The 19836-nt window shown below is 47.0% G+C and overlaps 1 protein-coding gene across 4 annotated transcripts in view; it reads right to left on the bottom strand.

The window, feature by feature from the left end:
- LOC135904952 (cell adhesion molecule Dscam1-like) overlaps positions 1–19836 on the bottom strand; it is a 228326-nt gene that overhangs the window by 90307 nt on the left and 118183 nt on the right. For all 4 annotated transcript variants that reach the window (XM_065435951.2, XM_065435952.2, XM_065435953.2 and 1 more), the window contains 3 exons: positions 7743–7860; positions 6239–6417; positions 1959–2231 (listed from right to left, as the gene is read on the bottom strand). In XM_065435951.2, the coding sequence (XP_065292023.2) occupies positions 1959–2231; positions 6239–6417; positions 7743–7860 (570 nt within the window). The remainder of the gene's footprint in view (positions 1–1958; positions 2232–6238; positions 6418–7742; positions 7861–19836) is intronic.

The following is a 19836-nucleotide window of genomic DNA, read 5'->3' as shown; positions in this document are numbered from 1 at the left end:
AACAAGCCAAACGGAAGGTGCGATGATTTAAGGGCCTGCTAAATATTTAACCACGAACAGCTAATATCCGAACCAAGTAATATGACTCCAGCGTTTACTAACATCTCAGATCAAATAATGCGAATCAGTGAGGCATTGGTTACATACATAAACTTACTAAGAATGACTATGTATAGTTATAGATTACAAAGGGATCATTAGTGCTTTCAACATCACATTAATGTATCATCAAATGTATAAGAAGGTAAGTCTTGAAGAAAATAATAGAAGTAAACGTAATATAAACAAGCACATATCTTTCATTTCAAATGCTTCTGATCGCAGTTCCTACATGATATATTCATAACATGTAAATTCACATGAAGTAAAATACGGCTAACAACTGAATACGCTTTTTAGCAAAGTCACCTTCCATGCTAATAAACAAAGAAGCCTTCTTTGTCAAGCGAGAAAAACTAAGGGATTTTAATTAAGAAAACAGATTAAAATGCGGGAAGCTTTAATCCTTCTTGGTTGTTGCTAGACAAAAGAGTTCATGGAAAAAGACACGACCTTATCAGTGCCTGGCAGCTCGAAGCACCTTTGTCACACTGAGTCTCGGAATATTTTATTCAAGAGCCATGATAAGATTTCGCATAACAATAGATCTGCAGTAGATTGACTGTGCTCGCTAATCAGTCCGGGCTGCATCAATTGGCGATGATGAGTATTCATATACATTGAGCACCATCATTGCGTTTGTTTCTAGCAAAAGCTCCAATGAGCCAACTTTGACTACATTTTAAATACGAGGTAAGAACTAAGCTCAAAACATATGATGTTCACAAAACTTTGTGTATAAATTAAATCTCCAAATTAATTTGGTCAACAACAGCGCAAGCTTTAGGCTAACTAAACACGTTAACAGATATACTAAACTACAACCTAATGCAAGGGGGTTAACCGAGGGACCCAATTTTTATTAATCACATCATAAGAAGCCAACAACCATTAACACCAAGGAGAACCTAGGGGAAATTACTTGTACTTAAAAAATGAATTAAGTAAAGGATAAATAAATGGAACTGAAGGTGGATGAAAATACTTAACATGTACGATGCTCTACCAATTGAGCTACCGCGGCGCCATTTCGCTATCCACTTTCTTGGGCATGTATGTTTCCTGCTAGAACCCTGGGAGTGTTAGCCAGAGCCACCACTCACAAATCTTGGCGGCGGATGTAGAACATCCTTTCTGCCGCAGGCGTCACGAGTACGCGATATTTTCGGGTATTGGCTGCTTCGTGACCTTCTCGTTTATTACATAACGAGGGTTTCGAATCCGGCAACATTAATGCCTTCAGGTAGCACGTGTGGGTTTGTTGAGCAGTTGCCTTCACCCTAAAAATTATGGTATAACAAATGAAGTAGCCTTTGAAATGTACGTGCTCCCACACCATCCGACTGCAACATTTGTTGAAGAATTAGTGTATATGTGCATGGAGTCCATGACCGAACATGGCAAGTTCTTTCCGTGAGCCTAAAAATAAAATGGAAGCCCCTTTTTAATAGTTGGCTCCTGTGACCTTGACTGTTCGACCACTGATCATATTTGCAGTCACCACCTTCCGATGGAGTTCTGTCTTAGCGATGAGCATTTGAAGTTTATCACGAGCAACAAGTAGTGCTCATTGGAGAATTGTGCGAATGCTCTCTTCAAGGAATTACCATTGTCTGGTAGGCGCTAACACGAAAATTAACTGTCGATATCTAATTTTACTTGACTTCACAGCCGTTCCATGCTATTGTGTTTGTACTGCCAAACTGTTGGACATGTCTCCATTCCATGGGTACCAGCAGCACGCTCAAGGATGTTCTACTGTTTAGGGGAAGGCTTCAGTAGTTGAAGAGAAAATTCGCGAGAGAATTACTCCGCGACATGGTTACGTCAGCGACGTACGGGCTAATCGCGGCACTCACCGTCCAGCTTGAGCCTCGCTGCAGCCTGGCAAGAGTCGTGGTCGTTGGCAGCGAAGCACTGGTACATGCCGGCGTCTTCGCGGCGCACAGTCCGGATGCGCAAGAGCCTGTGCTCGGCGAGCAGCTCGACGCGGCCGTCGGGCAGCAGCGGCGCGCCGTCCTTGCGCCACGTGACGCGGTTGATGGGCTGCCCGTCCACGGTGCAGTTGAACTCGGCCGGCAAGCCGATGGCCACCGTCTGCAGTTCGGGCTCCAGCCGCGCGCTCAGGGGTACTGCGAACAGAGAGAGAGCGAGCAAGAAAAGAGAGACGCGTTGGCTGAGATATACTCGACAGATGTACATGGCGGCAAGTCAGCAATGGGTAATGTTTAGTCAGTTCTTTGTTAAAATCTAACACTTTCTTGGGGGTACAGCGATAGCGCCAGACCCAGCGTGGTGGCTTACTTGCTTTGGCGTTACGCTGCTGAGTAGGTGGTGGCGGGATCAAATCCAGCAAGCAGGGGCCGCATTTCGATAGGGGCGAAGTGCAAAAACGCGCGCGCGGTGCCGTGTACCGGGTGCACGTTAAGGAACCCCGTCTGGTCGAAAAGAACTCCGAGTCCCCCACTACGGGGCGCTTAATCATCAGATGATTTTCGAACGTAAAAGACAAGAATTTAATTTAATTAGTTAGTTATATTTATAATTATAATTATAGTTAGAAAATTATAATTTAGGTATACAGTAAACGATGTTACAAACCGCCAACGGGTTTCTAAGGAAGGAAGCTTGCTTCGCAGTTTAAGAAAAAAAATTGTGGTGGGGTGTTATGCAGCAATATCTGAGCTTGGCAAACTTCAAGAACTTCGCAAGCTCTGGTGACGCCCTCAGTTAAATTAGGGAATCGTATCAAAACATAAACTTGAGCCCTTGGTATGCCTCCAGTTTCATCGGCTTATTCAGGTAGACACTTGGGTTATCGCCACTTGGGTGGGACATCACGGGTGGCCTAAAAAGGGTAATGAGTCAAACCGTCAGTGCCATTTTTCACTTGTTTAATGTGGCAGCCACAGCACTACCTGTTATAATATATCATTAAAACTGTTACATTTTAGTGTATTGAAAAGAAGGGAAAAAGTTGGTGTGAGGATGTGCCATGTCTGCACTGTTCGCCTTCTGTGATAGATAGACAGATAATGTCCGAAAGAGCAGACATACCCATGAAGCGCCACAGAAAGGCTTGGCAAGCGGTTGCCACCAAGTGTGACTGTTATTACGCTATAGTAGTATTGCGATCATAACAATAAGTGTCGCTGGCATGTAACATTACACAGTCTTCTGTGTTTGAAACCAGGAGGCGGCGTGTGGTTGGTGAGCTCGTGTTGGCATTCGTAGTTTTATGGACATTTTATTGTCTTCTACTTGCAGGCGTTGCGAGCTATCTTTGTGCCCTGACTACCGTCCAGGAAACTCAGGCGAGCGAAAAACTCTACGCCTGCTGGAACGGACCCTTTTCGTGTGACTCACTGCACCATCTCAACTAACTAAACAGGCGGCTAGGAGATTACTGTGAAGGTGCACTCCGCTTTTGCTGAACATATGCACGCACTTGTGGTTATTTCCCTACTTATTCGTAGAGTGTTAGGCAGGGAATAAATATATCTACCGCAGGCAAACCAAGCTTTAGTGAAACTTATTTGGAGCAGCCATTTACTCAATGCGAAAATATTATCGTAACTCAAACAACCGCAAAAGACCTTTTGAAGACGACTCATTTGTTGCCGCTTTAAGTGGGTTCCGTGCATAAGCTAACCTAACCACAGCGTAGCGATGTGTCGAATACTGGGTGCGTAAGTCCATGCATGCAGGAAAAGCTCGTGCAGTCTTCTATGAAAAACACTGAGAGAAGAAATAGCGGCAAAACCCCTCTTAGGATGACTATCGACGGTAATGGTTAGCATTCAATGAAAATTACAACACGACGTATCGCAACCATCGAAACAAGTTATTTATGCGAATTTCACTCCCGCAGGCTCTTTCGCGCTTCGCAAAGAACGCTGCCCGCCATCTATCACTGACACCGCACAGCCTGCAACCAGGTGCCCTCAGAAATGCATGGCGCCCCAGTGCGCGCGAACGCTGAGAGACGGGTCTTGCGGCAGCCGGGTTCCCCTCTCGCGCTTATTTCTGGACACACTGCGCCATCTAGTGGCACTCACGAGAAGTCTGCGCATGGCTTTCGAGACAAGAAGACTGGTGCACCGGCGCATGGGATCACTGAGCATTGTTCCCTCCCTTCCCGGTCACTCAGTGGCAGACGCTCAGTGACCCAAGTTGCCAAGGGGTTCATTGAAGAGCGGCACACATTAAGTGCATTTGTGCTGCATCTCGCGTAAGCGTTGGCTTAGAAGCACTTGTGGAGGAGCCTGCTTATGCATTGAGTTGCCGTCTTTGAGGTACCTATGTGACGTGGCTTTGATTTTGCTTAGCATCGAAAATATTTCAGGGATCTTTTTCGTGATCAGAGGGTGGCACGTACCCAATGGCACATACATCGTTACCCAAGTTTACTTCCAAGAGGTTCGTTGAAGAGCGCCACGCGACTACTGGCAAATACTCAGTGACCCAAGTTGGCGCCAAGGAAGTACTTTGAGCAGTGGAACCTGCAAAGGTCTCGCGTCTACATTGACCCATGTTAACGGGAAAGAGATCTTATGAGCAGTGGCCCGTATGTATACGTCGCCACATATTCAGTGACCCAAGTTGGTCCGACGGTTGGTTTCGAACTCTGTCACTTCAGCACAACCCTATGCGCTGCCTGTTCGACAACTGATTATACCCCGTAACCCAGGTAGGTGGGAGAACGGTTACACACAAACGTAGAAAGTCCGCGATGTCCCCTAAGCGTGCTAATACATTAATATTGCCGCGCTAAATCGGAAGCATGGGACAGAGATATCGGTATTGATATACGTAATAACAGCTTCCAGTCCATGCCTTGCATTTTGGTATCAAGTCATAATTTTCTCACTAAAGTCAGCGTAAAGAAAGGACTATGACTGCGACGCTTATAGGATTAGCGTGAAGTGCGGCTTGTGCTTTCTTTATATATGTCTTGGTAGAACACAATTTAGTGCCGAGTTTGTGCCGCTGGCCTTGTAGCTGCCTAGTGAACCTTTTTTACCAAAGGGATTATAACCAGAAGATCCTACTCCGCAATATCCCTGCAAATTATATGACGCCAATTAGCGGAAACGAATATTCACTTAGTAAGAAGGTTCTCGGCGCTACCTTTGGGGATGTTGAAATCTTTATTGCAGCTTACTCCGTGAGCCGAGTTTTACGGCCTCGCACGTGTTCATAAAAATTGTACGCTATTTACACCAACCTCCGGAGGGCAACGTCGGCTTATTCTAAGTACACCGTTTTTTTTTATGTACGGAATAGAATAAACATTGTTTGGGAAGGCAGCGTGACAAAAAAGAAAGGAAGCAATGGCACCGAGCCATTGCGTATTCGGCGACGTTATATTATACAACAATGCGGAGAGTGCTGACAGCTTGGTTAGCAGTGAAAGCCTAATAATTCTGTAAGCGATGAACGTAGGCTAACTGTACCCGTAACCCATTTCTCACCGATGATCACAGGACGCTTCAGATATCTAGCACTATAAATGAACTAAGAGTATGGTGTTTATCCACAGATAGCGTCCTTCAGGCTTCGATACAAGTTACTTAGTTCCCGAAAGTCCTGGAAGGAGGCACTATTTTACGATGCTACAGCTTCATTAAATTGTGGCGTTTACCATGCTGAAGACACGCAGTCGTGTATGAGGGACGCCACCAATTTGGCCACCGGATTTATCGTAACCATCTTGTCTCTTTATCCGGGCAGCAACGGTCAACACGCGGACGCCTTCGCATACTGCCTCCGTAGAAGTGCGGCCATCCTCAGCAGGAAATCGCACCCTCGACTTCGCTCTCAGCAGCAAAACGCCGTGTTGTCACCAAGTCAAAGCGGCAGACATACATACACGTTTATTTGACCCCAGTGCTACTTATTGTTCGATTATCACAGTCGGCGGTGCAACTACGCGTGGGCTACATCTGTACGTGTTGCGAAGGTTTCAAAACCGACACTGCAATCATGCTCCCCGCCGGAGGAGAGGAAATCATTGGAAACACTTCTTTGACATCCTTCCGGCTAGTGTTGAAGCTTCATATGTTGACGCCACTATAGCTCCAACAAACTGCGTTATTGCCATTACGATGTCGGGATCGCAGGCCCCTGCTGTACTCACCTGCAACCGACAGCACGGTTTGAATCGTCTGCTCTCCTGCGCTGTTCCTGGCCACGCAGGTGTATCGCCCTGTGTCCAGAACATTGACGCCGAGGATGCTGAGAACCCCGTTGGTGAACTGCAGCCGGTCAGACTCAGCGACGGCAAAACGCCTGCCGCTGCGGTCTTCGTGGTACCACCTGCAAACACGAAAGTTGGTATATTTGCGATGATTCCAAAGGTGTAGAGAGGACGGTAAATAATTACTCTATAAATTATGCAAACTTTTGAAAGCTAAAGCAACAGTAATGTTATTAAATACGCAATGCTAGATACGCAATTTCTGCATGCACGAGTAATTTATGCGCTTTGGTGGTCACATGTTTCGCGAACAATTAGTTATCAAACCCATAATCAGCAAAGATTTCTTAACTTGCTTTAATCATGAGCGTGGTACATCGTATTATTTCAAACCTTGACACAACCGTATTTGGTGGCAACTTCACTTTCTTTGATTTTCGTGGATAGCGTCTGTTCCGAGATAGTCATCAGCAAGTTTGGAACTCTACAAATTTCGCATTCGGGCCGGGGGGTGTTTGATCAAGACTCAAGGCCAAACCGCGAAGAAATGTCAACGTGAGGGAGATGGAAAAAGACTCAGCCGTTGCTTGTTTTCACATGCCGATAGTAAGAGCACAGCCATTATCAGCTACGGCTGCTTTATACACGATTTTCCGCATGCAATATTCTACGCAAAAATAGGGAATTGAAGTTGTCTAGAGGACGATGCCCTTAAATGCGAATTTAGCTGCATGGACCTCACATTTGATTTATAGCTTGCAACCGTAGCGCTCAATTAAAATTAAATAAAGCGAATTCGTCTGTACCAAATGCGATTCTCCTAATGTTTCAAATAAAGACATATACCCCAATCGCGACAGTAAAATATATATTTAAGGAGATTTATTTGTTAGTGTTTGGTGACTCTAGTTTGCCTCGCGAATTTCGTAAGCGTAAGCGCATAAGCCACCCGTTCACGAAAACATTACGTAGCTACCAGTGCTTTATTATTAAAATTGCTCTTAATTTAAATTTGAAGTCATAGCACATTTGTGTGGTCGCATTTGATCGTTCTGGAACAGTTTCTCGGACTGGTTTAAATTCAGCAGATCAAAAATGGAGCACTAAGAACACACTTCGCTAGATAAATCAGTGCGCCCTGCTCCAGCTCAGAGGACACAGAAGCGTTCTCACCTTGGAGCTGGTAGCGCGACCGAGAGCACACAGCATATCTTAATCATGTGGCTTCTCTCTTTGCTTTGGGTGCAGCTGAACGATCAGTTGAGGCAAGAATTTTTCAGGAACCACTCTCAAAAGGGGTCCACATCGCTGCATACCGAATTGAACCGCGATAGGAACCAATCGAATGTCTCACGTAACAAATATCGCGCAGAGTTCTTGGAGTTAACCCAACCATGAATCTTGCACATCGTCGTCTCTTCAGGTAATACTCTGAAACGCTTACGTGTAGCGAGGAAGTGGATATCCATGAGACACGCAAGGCAAGTCGACGTGAGCTCCCACTGTCGTTAACACATCGGAAAGGCTGAGCGTCACTTTCACCTGGGTCACGGCATGGGCATCTGCAAAAGAAAACCATCCTAAACGTCAAAGGATGAAGATGCACCCTGCTATGTCCGTAGCCAGCACATGCGTACGTAACAATAAAAGAAGCAGGCTCCTTTGGGAATCCTAACATTTTTCGCAGATAGGCAGCAACATCTATGGTGACCTGCGTTTTCTCTTCGCTTAACAAAAGAAAGATTTTGAGTTTGCTAATGTTTTGAAGTTACAAAAAAAATATTGCAAGGTTGTATCTATTGGTCCTGATTGTTTGACATAGGACTTTACATCTTGTTTGGCTGCATTGCCACAAACAAAAAACGAAAATTTGTTTTCGTATGCGACCTTCATGATGTACGCATTTCACTCCTCAGCGACTAATGTACGTACTTTAAGGTACTAGAGACCACGGAAGTGATAAAGGAACTTTTACAGCCGCTAGCGTTAAGCACTACTTATTGATCGAGGCTTGATAAAGGCCATTTAAATTTCTTTCTTGACAAGCCAGCCACGTAACAGTGCGAAGTGCCATGACTAACGATAACAATCTAGAAAGTATATCTTTTTGTCAAATGTGGCTAATATTTCAAAGCAGCCGTAAAGAAAAAAATTACCTATTCATAAATAAAACGCATTTCTGGCGTACACATTTCTTCCAAATCTCGGCTATTTTGGTCCACCAAAAGATTCACAGCCCGTACAGTGATCAGAGGCGCATTGGCAGCGTGCGCTTTGCGTTGCCTTTAAAACTCTGTAAGCTAACTTTTGGTTTTGAATGCAGTAGTTCTTATCTGCTGCTCTTATTTTTTCATTATAAGAAAACAAATCCGAAAATCATGTCCAGTGAATTAAGCGTCATTTTTGCATTGTGGGATGCCCAGTTTGTCTTCAACATTTATACAAATACCTGCACAAAAATAGTCAAAGAAAACACAATGGTAAGCATACGCAAGGTAATGTATGCAGTAATCGGGAGGCCGCATTAGCCTTTATAGACGATAAGGCAATGTAGACGCTTGTACTGGCGATTAGTGCAAGACATATCCGAGCTCACTCCACTTGCCCCTATTTTCAAGAAGCTCGGAGACTAGGTCTGAAGCGAAATACCAGTGTAAGGATAGACACGAAACTCATGGCTCTGTATTAACCATGCGTTTATGTGCACGTCTGACACCACTCAGAAACAGTAATTCAATGCAAATGACTATTTGCTATGACTATTTGCTTTGCTATTTCCTTGCGCTGCTTCTCATGTTGACTTAGCTCAAACCAACCGGGTGACAGTTGTAGAAGTCAGAATCTCGAGCTGCGAATACGTGTTCAAGTTTTGGTGTAGTCACGTGACGTTCATAACCGATATGATCGCTTCGACAATTTTAGTCACTAAGTTTTTCAACTTCATGGAAGCATTCACAGGGATACAAACCTGTGCTGAATACGCATATAAAAATGTAGCGATTAGAATGAGAATAACGGGGTCAACCCCTCGCCCCCCCCATATTACACACATATTATAGAATAGAAAAATATTACGCGACAACTTTAAAATACCAAACAAAAAGCGCAACAATTACGGATAGCATGGACCGTATAACGTAAAACAATTTCAATATGTTTTTATTCCAATCTCCTGACGTCAAATTTGCGTAACCGCCCACGCAAGCATCGGGCGGTCACCTGCAGGGTTGTCTGAGAAAACCAATCAAATGTTCCCCTCGTTCATAGCAGGTGACTTTTGTTTGCTTGAAAAACGAATACCATTGCCTGCAGTGAGCTGCTTGCCTTGTCTAATTGGTTCTCAAGAGGCGAGGAGCATGCTCAAGCGGAGAGGGATTCGATGGGGCCGAGCCACTGCACTGAATATCGATAACCGGATGAAGAGGGTGATGCCGGCGTCTGCGATTGGTCCACTTTCTCTGACATAGCTTGCGGTGGCTCATCGACAAGTGCGGCGGCATGCAACGGAAGCTTAAGAATGACGCTAAAATGGATCCTCAGCAAAGAAGAGTTGGCAGAATGAGGTCGTAAACGTGCCGAAAGTGCTCCAATGCCCTGCACGGCCAAACAAAAACGTTTATTACACGCAAATAAGCCCATGCTAGCATCTCCGCCTGGTGCGAACAGCGACTGCCTGAGTGATCAGCGGCAGGCATCTTTTATTCCTTTCAGAACGGGGTAGCCTGCAGCTATTCAGACAAAAATTCAGTTTTTTCGGCATATTAATGCATCTTTAACGCGTACACGTCACTTTGACGCGGTACCATTTTGCGGTTTTGTGACGTCATGTGAGAGGCAGGTGAAGTGGCTGCAGCCCGAACACTTTTGACCAAAGCCGAGAGATAATGGCGAAAAGGCGTCGAATCAGAAATAAGCATTTTTGTTTTGTTCGGTCAAATCATGCATAATCATTGTGTACACGTCATATCAGATGGGAGCTATCGCGGTTTTCGTGACGTCACGTGACAGACGGATGAAGTGGGGGTGGTCCAAAAAAGTGTTTGACGAATGGCGGTGGGCTGATTGCAGAATTGAAATAAAAAAATTTGGAATAGTTTTACGTTATAGCGTCCCATGTTAATAAATTTACACCGCAGGTTCTCTCATCACCCTACATATACAAGCCATCGTCATCAGGCATACTTATGAAACGCGTTTCCTGAATTGGGGTTGGGCTTGAATATATATTTCCTAAGTAGGAACACCTAGAAGCGCATTCGGGGTTTGTTGCGGAACATAGTGGGCCACTTACTCCGGCTGCTTTATCACAACGGATGCTGGAGTAAACAAAACTCAACGACGTTAGGATACTCCCTGATGCGAAATTTGAGCGTGGTTGCATACGTGTTTTGCTTTTGCGATGCATGGGCTGGCGTGCACAATCTCGTGTGGCACTTCACAAAAGGAGCGAAGTGTGCCGCGCCTGCCTCGCTAATTGAGAGATCGTGAGAGGCGGCACATGGCTGACGCGTGGGTGGTATTCGCGGCAGCCAGCCCAGATAGACCTCCGCCCAATCAGCGCCCTGTTGCCATACAAAATACGCGCGCGACTCGGGCGCCATATCGTAGCCATCGTTGCCGCAAAGCCGGTCTTGCGGGGCACTATGTTTTTCTTTTCACTCTCTCGCCATACACTCCTCCTCCTCTTTCCTCCTCGTGCTCTGTTTGCTATCGCCGTCTTCCATATCCCGCTGCGCCCCGCGTTATAGTGCCTAGAATATACGGGCTAGTGTGCCATCCGCGGCCTTCCGCGGCCTTCTGCGTGGCAACGGATTCAATGAATGCCGGCAGCTGCCGCTAGAAGCGCTGCAACGCAGGTGGGTGCCACAGCAACAAGGAATGTGAAGTGGGTGGCGGCAATGGAAAAGAAACCTGCCATAAGTAATTACTTAAGAGGAAACAACGAAATCAGGTTAGAAACAGTTTCTGAGAATTCAAAGGGAAGCTCATTACTTTTTGAAGCGAGATCGGGATGCCTTAAAACACGCGCCTATAAAGCGAGATATAAGAAGGAAGAAGAAGCATGTGATTGTTGCAGTAAAGCTATGGAAACTATGGAGCATGTTGTATTAGAATGTGAAGACGTCTACCCAGCGGTTAATATAGGCACCACTGGCCTCCTTGAAGCTCTTGGGTTCAGCGAGAGCAGTGGAAAAGTAAACATGTCCGCAATAGGTATTAGTAAGAGGCGATTGGAGGATTGGTGGAAGAAAAGTACGGAAACGACAAAAAACGGAGACGTACAAAAGCACTGTTCGCAATAGGGGATCAGAAAATTTGGTTGTGGCAGTTCAATGTTCAATGTTCAAGGCCAGTGTCTGGCAGCTGACCTGAAAAATCAGCTAGACTCGCTATATGTAACTTGTTTTTTCTAAATAACACTGTATAAGCATCTTCTGTGGCCTTCACAGCGGTTGACAAGGTCTGACTCAGATAGACGAGGCCTCCATTGTCAAAATGGGTAGTGCAAAATGAAGCAGCGTCAGCGCTAGCTTCAGCTTTACTTACGCAAAGGAAGCTTGCACACTGTGGTCAATAATTTTTGGCAATGAGCTTTCGTGCAACATAACCTGCAGTGCAGTAGATCAAAGCACTACTGTTCGTTTTTTCTTGTCTTTCTGTTTCCTGGCACTCCCAAGGTGCATGCTTAGGATATTCAGGAAGTATCGTATGTATGGCGTAGGGTTTCAGGCGTGGATTATGGCGGGGAATCTCGTGGTGAACGCCGTCCACAGTGACAGAGAACGCGCGCTAGACTAAACTGTTTCCGAAATGTTTTTCACAAACCACAGCAGTTGGTACCAGCCTTTTGTCCGTTCTCCTGATAATTCTTGCCCATTCTGCTACCGCTTCGTTTCAGATTGTGGAGTCAACAAGGACGTACGCCCTTTGTCCTAGCGGTAACCGCTTTTACACAATGGCACAAAGCAGGTCCTCTCCTTGCACTGTCTATATAGCGGCGGAATTTTTTTACTGCCGCCGCATAGTTCTCGTAACGACAGGCACACGAACACAGCAGCCACGCACTCGCTCTTTGACAATACGAATAACAAACACGCAACGCTGTAATAACAGTGAAAACGCAAACATAGAAACTCACGAAACTGCTTCGAAACTGGTATTCGGAGCAGACGACATTGCAATCTGCACGGATGGAAGGATGGATGTTATGAGTGGCCCCATTGGAACGGGGTGGTGGGTTGCACCACCAAGCTCTTGCTATTATACTGCCTAATGTCCTACCTAGGTTAAAAAAAAAAAGGTCACCCTGTGAATTCCCACACCCAAGTTTTCTGATCCTCTATTGCGCGCTTTGTTTTTGTACGTCTCCGTTATTTGTCGTTTCCCTACTTTTCTTCCCCCAATCTTCCAATCGCATCTTACTAATCTCTATTGTGGGCATGTTTACTTTTCTACTGCTCTCGCTGAACCCAAGGGCTTCAAGGAGGCCAGTGGTGCCTAAATCGACATCTGGGTAGACGTCTTCACGTTCTAATAAGACATATTCCATCTTCTCCCTAGCTTTACCGCAGCAAGCGCATGCCTCTTCTTCCTTCTTATATCGCGCTTTATAGGAGCGTGTTCTAAGGCATCCCGATCTCGCTTCGAAAAGTCACGAGCTTCCCTTTGAGTTATAGTTACGCATGCAGGTTTTTTTTTCCCTTGCCGTCACCCATGAGACTATTTCACCCTCTCTGACTTTCCGCTTGACGTTATTTGTTGCTGTGTTGGGCACCCTACGGGCCGCATACTTGCTGGTAGGCGGCCTAGTTCTTTTCCTCCACTGTGAATCACTGTTTTTCTGGTACAGATACCTCAACACTCTCCCAGCCAATTTACTTTCTTCCATATTCCTCAGTCGTTCTTCATAATCAATTTTACTGCGAGCTTCCCTCACTTCAAAACTAGTCCAACACTTTTCACCCTACACAGCTTCGTTTGAAGTCTTCCCGCGAGCGCCCAATGTACCCTGCCGTATGGCAGCGACCTCTGCCGGTCACCATCGGCATTCATCTATTAAAACTTTTGATATAAAGTCTATAGACAGTCTATAGACATCTGTAGACTGTCTATAGACGTTTTATAAAGAAATTGTAAGTGACTGCAGGCGGCGCCACACTCGTACATTGAGAAAAGCCGGTGCACGTCGCACTAGCCCGTATATTCTAGGCTCTATACCCGCGTTGGCTTTCATCCTTGGCTTTGCTCCTTCGCTCATTTAAGAGCGACAAAGCCGATTCCAAAGCTTCCGCAACAACGGGCGCCTAAGAGCTCCGCTCTAAAAAAAATTGCGCAGAAACAATGTTAGCTTATTTGCTGAGTGCGAACACTTCTCCTCTAGACATGGCACAAACCAGAACGAACGAACTCCCTTTTGACGAAACTTTCGCTCGAAGATCGTCACATGCGCTTTCCACGACACCCTGACGACGTACGGTTGGAGCAAGAGGCAGTCGCAGACGGTACACACTGCATCTAATTCACCTCCGAGAAGGTGATATTGAAAGTGCGCGTTTGCGCCCCGCAAGTGGAGATCATCCAGTCGGCACCGCTTGGTTTCGGCGGTCTGTTCAGTGGCCGTTAGCTTGGCGTGCCGCTGTTCGGCCGTGCTTACCTTGATGCCCACGCTCGACGGCTCCGCCTATCTCGTCGGCCCGGCGATTCGCAGCCTACCTCGCCACTTTGGAACTCATACCCTTGTAGTGTGTGCATAGCCTTTGCTCTCTTACGCTCTACTTCTGTTTGATACTAGGCTTCTTCAATTTTCCACTTCTGGATACACGCGGGCTGCCAGAGCCAGCCTGAGCGTCTTCATTTTTCTCGGCTTGCTCCGCCCACCACGCCACGCACTTCCGCCGCGCGTTCGTTTTGCTCGGATTGGGCGGTTCTGGCTACCCGGGGGCTGCCAGAACCTGCCAGGACGATTTTGGTCTGGCTGCTCTCTGGAAAATATTTGGCTAGCAGACGACTAAAAGAGGCGATGGGCGCTCACCGCCATCTTTGCGGGGACTTCACGGATTGCAGCGCGAGCGCTTGAGGACTTAAATTTACCTCGCTCAGTCAACTGTGGTCATCTTCGGATTTCCTTACTTTTAGCGTTATCTTTTTAGGTGCTAACGCGCCGTTCCGTATTGCGAAGTGGTGTGATACGTGCAGTGGTGAACCGTTTGAAGCTTTTGTGTGTGTATGTGTGTGTGTCCCCTGAAGGCTTCTTCATGGCCGTGATCAGCGCACCGCGCTCTCATGCGTACATTTTATCTGCATCGTGTTCCACGCAAGTTGTAGACGCTCGTTCACACATTGCGGTACATTTTGGGTTCGTCTTTCACATATCTCGCGTATGTATATATCTCCTTTTTCTGCAGTTAGCGAAAGTTTGCAGCTAGCCCCTGTTCGCTCCGTCTCACTGTCGTATGGCTGGGTGGCAGCTGGAAACCGATTTGTGTTCGAACTGCAGGCCGTTGGTTTCAGAATGCCCTGATTGAGTAATAGGCACACGTACATTAGACATGCGTACATTGACTTATTGCTCTCATGGTCGTGACTAATGTTGTTTTTCGTGTGAAACGTTTCGCTGGTCACAGGCGGCGTGGATTTTCATGCGCCAGCTGCGTCCCCAGCTCCTTAGAGTCAAAATGAGAAGCACCATGAGCCACGACAACCTTCCTGAAGTCAAAGCCCAAGCAGGCCAGCACGAAATTTTATGTGTATGAGATGCACTCGATAACTTGCTTTTTCATGTCTTATGAAGTGATGGCATAGCACCAACACGTCAATGTTGCCGGTGGGCGACGTGATCACTGCGAGCAGGGATCGTCGTGCTATCGCTTTCGAGTATGCAATCACTTACGCGCAATTTGGCGTATTGTCATCGGACGCGTCGGAGGCCATCTGTTGCGCTGCGCAAGGTGAGGCTGGTCCAGTGCGCGTCCTGCGCCGAGACGCTCAAAGGTGATCGTATCCCTGAATGCAACTACATAGTTTCAAGCTGGCAACGTATAAATGGGCCGACTCCGCCGAGCGCACGCTGGCCTCGCGGGGCGCGGCCGTACTGGTAGCATGTTTACATTTGGCCAGCTGTCCCGGCGTTGGATTTTGCAAACTTCGGGCAGGTTAGCGTTGTCTTGGGATCGCAGCCCACGTGACTTCCTATCAGGACCGGAACTAGCAGGCTGCCTGCGGGCTTCTAGAACTCCGAAAATTGAAAATCCCACTGTCGAGGGCTTATTGTTGTATCTGCAAGCAGAGGCCAACGGGCAACATAGCGCAGCTAGCACGACCGAGCACAGATTCACGCCTATTTGCGGGACGCACACTCATGCAGAAGAGCCTAGTAAGGAGAGGAGGCATCAAGCCAGTAGCAGGGCGCGAGTGGGCGTGTTAGAGAGCGCGCGCATGCTCGAAGAAAGAAAAAAAAATATCGACCGAGCCAATAGCAATCAGCGAGTCGGCGCGTGGGGGCAGGGTGTCGAAACGAAATGTTTTTTGTTCTTGTTTTAGTTTCGTTACCCTGAAAAATGTTCCTTTCCGGTTCTGCTCTGGAACGAAAAAGAAAGGATCCATGGCGGTTCATAACAGTTTTGACTCGCATGCAAAAATATTGATGCGAAGTAACAATAAAAACCTTTATTTTCCTCAATACGTGAATCATGAATTCTGAGATCATGGTCATTACCTTGAGTAAAGGCACTGAGCATGATCTCAGAAGCAGCACGCCATCGAGCGTACTCGGTGCAATGCGAAATTGCTGTTCCATTCAAAGCGCTTGCCCTCTCTCAAAACAGATCGGAGATTGACGTGGCAGAGGATTTCTGCGCCAGACTATCCGGCCAACTCACAGCTACCAACATTCTATCACCTTCGAGCAGCTGTCCGCCACCACGTGATCACCGGTTGGATCTACCATTCTCAGTCCACGAACATAAGGCAGCACTAGCTTTGTGTAGCCGCACATCAGCGCCAGGACCTGACGGAATTTCCTACCGAGCTCTGTGTCACATGGGGGAGCGAGCGAGAGGAGTTCTCCTCGAGGTGTACAATGAATCTTGGAGAAATGGCACGCTACCAACAACCTGGAAGACAAGTCGCCTTGTTCCACTGCTGAAGCCTGGCAAATCGCCGTTGGAGCTCTCATCCTATCGCCCGATAGCTTTGGCGAGCTGTGTGGGCAAAGTAATAGAGAGGATGGTCCTAGGACGTCTGGAGTGGTACCTGGAGTACCACAACACCTACCCAGATGCCATGGCAGGCTTCCGACGCGGTCGATCATCGATCGATAACGTCATCGACCTGGTCACCTACATTCAACATGAGAAATGCCGTAAGCGTCTCTGCGCTTCTTTATTCCTCGACATTAAAGGGGCGTATGACAACGTTACGCATGAAGCCGTCCTCTCTGCTCTCGCAGAGGTAGGAGTGGGTGGTCGGATGTTTCAATGGATACGGAGCTATCTATCCATGCGATCCTTCTTTGTAAGCACCGAGGGCGGCCATACTTCTCTACATTACAGCTACCGCGGCGTCCCCCAGGGCGGTGTACTTAGCCCTGTGTTATTTAACCTAACACTAATTGCTCTCCTTGAGCACGTGCCAACCACAGTCAGGCTTTCAATGTACGCCGATGACATTTGTATATGGACGTCTGCAGTAACACGCCTACAGTTGAGAGCGAGAATTCAGAGAGCCGCCACACAAACTGTTATCTACCTCCGTAATCGAGGCCTGGAAATTTCCTCAGAGAAATGCGCACTAGTGCCATTTACGCGCAAACCCATGGCCAATTACAGTGTAATGATAAATGGCCAAATAATACGACGTGTCCGATCGCACAAGTTCCTAGGTGTCATAATCGACAGGGACTTGTCATGGAGCCTACACGTATCATACGTGAAAAAAAAGGTTGACAGGCATCTGTCACCTGCTCAAGTTTTTCGCTGGCAAGACCTGGGGAATGTCGCCCAGTGCCATGTTGCAACTGTACAGGGTGCTTTTTCTAGGATTTCTGCGATACGGCTTGCCAGCAATAAGCAGCACAGGTAAAACAAATGTACGCACAATACAAAGTCTTCAGGGTCAAGTGCTCCGGATCTGTCTAGGCCTGCCTCAGAGTGCTTCGACAGTGGCTACAATAGCAATCGCTGGAGACCACCTTGTCAGGACCCACACTGAAATTGAAGTACTCAGGACACATATAAAGCATCTGGCCAGGACTCCCCGTCACCACCTGGCTTCCCTAAAAACGGACAGACCACACACATCTTTCAGCCAGACGATAACCGCATATAATGAGTCATTGCCAGCTTGTTTCACTACGGCTGTGAGACCTTCGATCCCTCTATGGTGCCTCGCTCAGCCAAAAATCAACCTCGCTATACCTGGTATCTCGAAAAAAGCTGATCTATCATCGCCGGCCCTTAGACAGCTCACGCTACTACATTTGTACGAGAACTACCGTGATTCTACGCATATTTACACTGATGGATCTGTTCTTCCAAGCAGCTCCGCGGCGGCAATCGTCATACCAGCGAAAGCTACAACAATCAAATTTAAGACGACTCACGCCACAACATCGACAGCAGCAGAGCTCGCAGCGCTCTTTACTGCCCTTCAACACATTGGTGATGAACCACCACACAAATGGACAATATTCTGCGATTCGAAGGCGGCACTGCAGTCTCTACTGTCACCTTTACGACGCGGACCGCACGAACAGCTAATATTTCATATTACAGAAATGTTACAACATACAAGTGATGCAGGCCACGAAATAACCTTTCAGTGGCTTCCAAGTCATTGTGGGATTATCGGCAATGAACGGGCGGATCACGCTGCCCGCTCAGCCCATACTGAGGAGCGCCACGTCCCAATTCCTCTTTCTAGAACTGACGCAGCACGGAAGCTCCGCCTACTTGCTCGGCAGTGCACCGCGTCGCAGTGGAATGAGCCACATTTAAGAAACACGCGACTGTACTCACTTGATCCCACACTAAGTCTTCGAGCGCCATCACAGCTTCGCCGTAGAGACGCCACGCTTTTATATCGACTTTGGTTGGGCGTTGCCTTTACTAAAGCCTATGCATTCCGCATAGGGATGACCGACAGCCCAACCTGTGACCACTGTGGCCTTGAAGAATCAATTGGCCATATCTTGTGTGCCTGCCCGCAGTACAGTTCCCAGAGGGCATGCCTTCGCCACGCACTTGACCAACTGGATGACCAACCGCTATCCGAAAAATTAATTCTACAACATCGAAAGGACCTATCGTCACAGAAGAAGGCCGTGCAAGCGCTATTGCGCTTTTTACGATCTACCGGCCTGTGTGAACGACTTTAACTGGAACGCCATTTGTGTGTGAGCCTCCATGTGTGCGTGTATTTTTTTTTCCTTTTTTTAGCGTTTTCCTCTACCATCTTTCTAACCCCTATCCCCCATCCCCAGTGCAGGGTAGCAAACCGGAGACTCATATCTGGTTAACCTCCCTGCCTTTCCTTTTCATTCTCTCTCTCTCTCTCTGCTGTTCCGATAAAACGAACCTGAAAGAAGGTAAACAAAGTATAAAAATTCAGTAACAAAGCGTTCAACCCGTAGAAAACGAAACGATAAGCTCTTCAGCACTCGTCCTGGGTTTTGCTACGATGCCGATCTGCTAGTGCACCGAGCGCCAGGTTTAGGTTAGTGGAGCGCCCGACCGACAATCGCTCGCACTATCCGTAACTGAGATAGCAGCATATGCGGACCGCTGAGATACGAGCTAACGATTCTGACGTACCACGCGTCAGTTTGTTTCACATTGCAGACTTTCCCTATGACTAAAAACGGATCAAAATGATTTCGGTTTTACTACGCAGCAAAATAGTAAATAGCGTTTCGGTTACGCACTCAAAAATAGCATTTCTTTTCTTTCATAGTTTTTGTTTTCACTCCGTTCCGACACCGCATGGGGTTTGCAGGCATCCGTTATGAACTCTGTGACCTTGGGCGAACTCGCTTTTGACCTTGGCTCCAACTAGGCAGAGGAACATTTCGCGTTAACAAACTGGCAGACAGTAATACTTTTTACCAATGTCTAACAATGAGCCTAGGAAATGCTTGAGTACAAAGGGCGCACAAGAGCACGCTGGTTCTGTGCTCTGGGAAAGACAAACGGAAACCAGTACGCACGCATATTGAAAAAAAAAAAATGTTCCCATTGTAGGTCAAAGCACGCGCGCGCGAACTTTCCTTTATTGAGGACAGTCTCCGTAGAATGAGCATCTACACACGCGCTGAATCTCTAAGTATCACATACGAAATATTCTAGACCGAGCTTAAAGATCTGCGCTGTGGGCTGAGCTTTAAATTACTTGTGCTTTGGGGCTTACTTTGCAAGTTGCTACATGGAGAACTTCAGCACCAAATGCTAAACGCTTCGAAGTCTATAGTACATTGTGTAGTGGCGACGAAAGAGTTTAGATATGGGATGACCTCGAGCATCATCATTATTTTTGATATGAGTATC

Source organism: Dermacentor albipictus, chromosome 3, assembly GCF_038994185.2.
Source record: "Dermacentor albipictus isolate Rhodes 1998 colony chromosome 3, USDA_Dalb.pri_finalv2, whole genome shotgun sequence".
In the NCBI taxonomy this organism is placed as follows: domain Eukaryota; kingdom Metazoa; phylum Arthropoda; class Arachnida; order Ixodida; family Ixodidae; genus Dermacentor; species Dermacentor albipictus.
The sequence above is the reverse complement of the archived record's forward strand: the minus strand, read 5'-3'. Positions and strand labels throughout refer to the sequence as shown.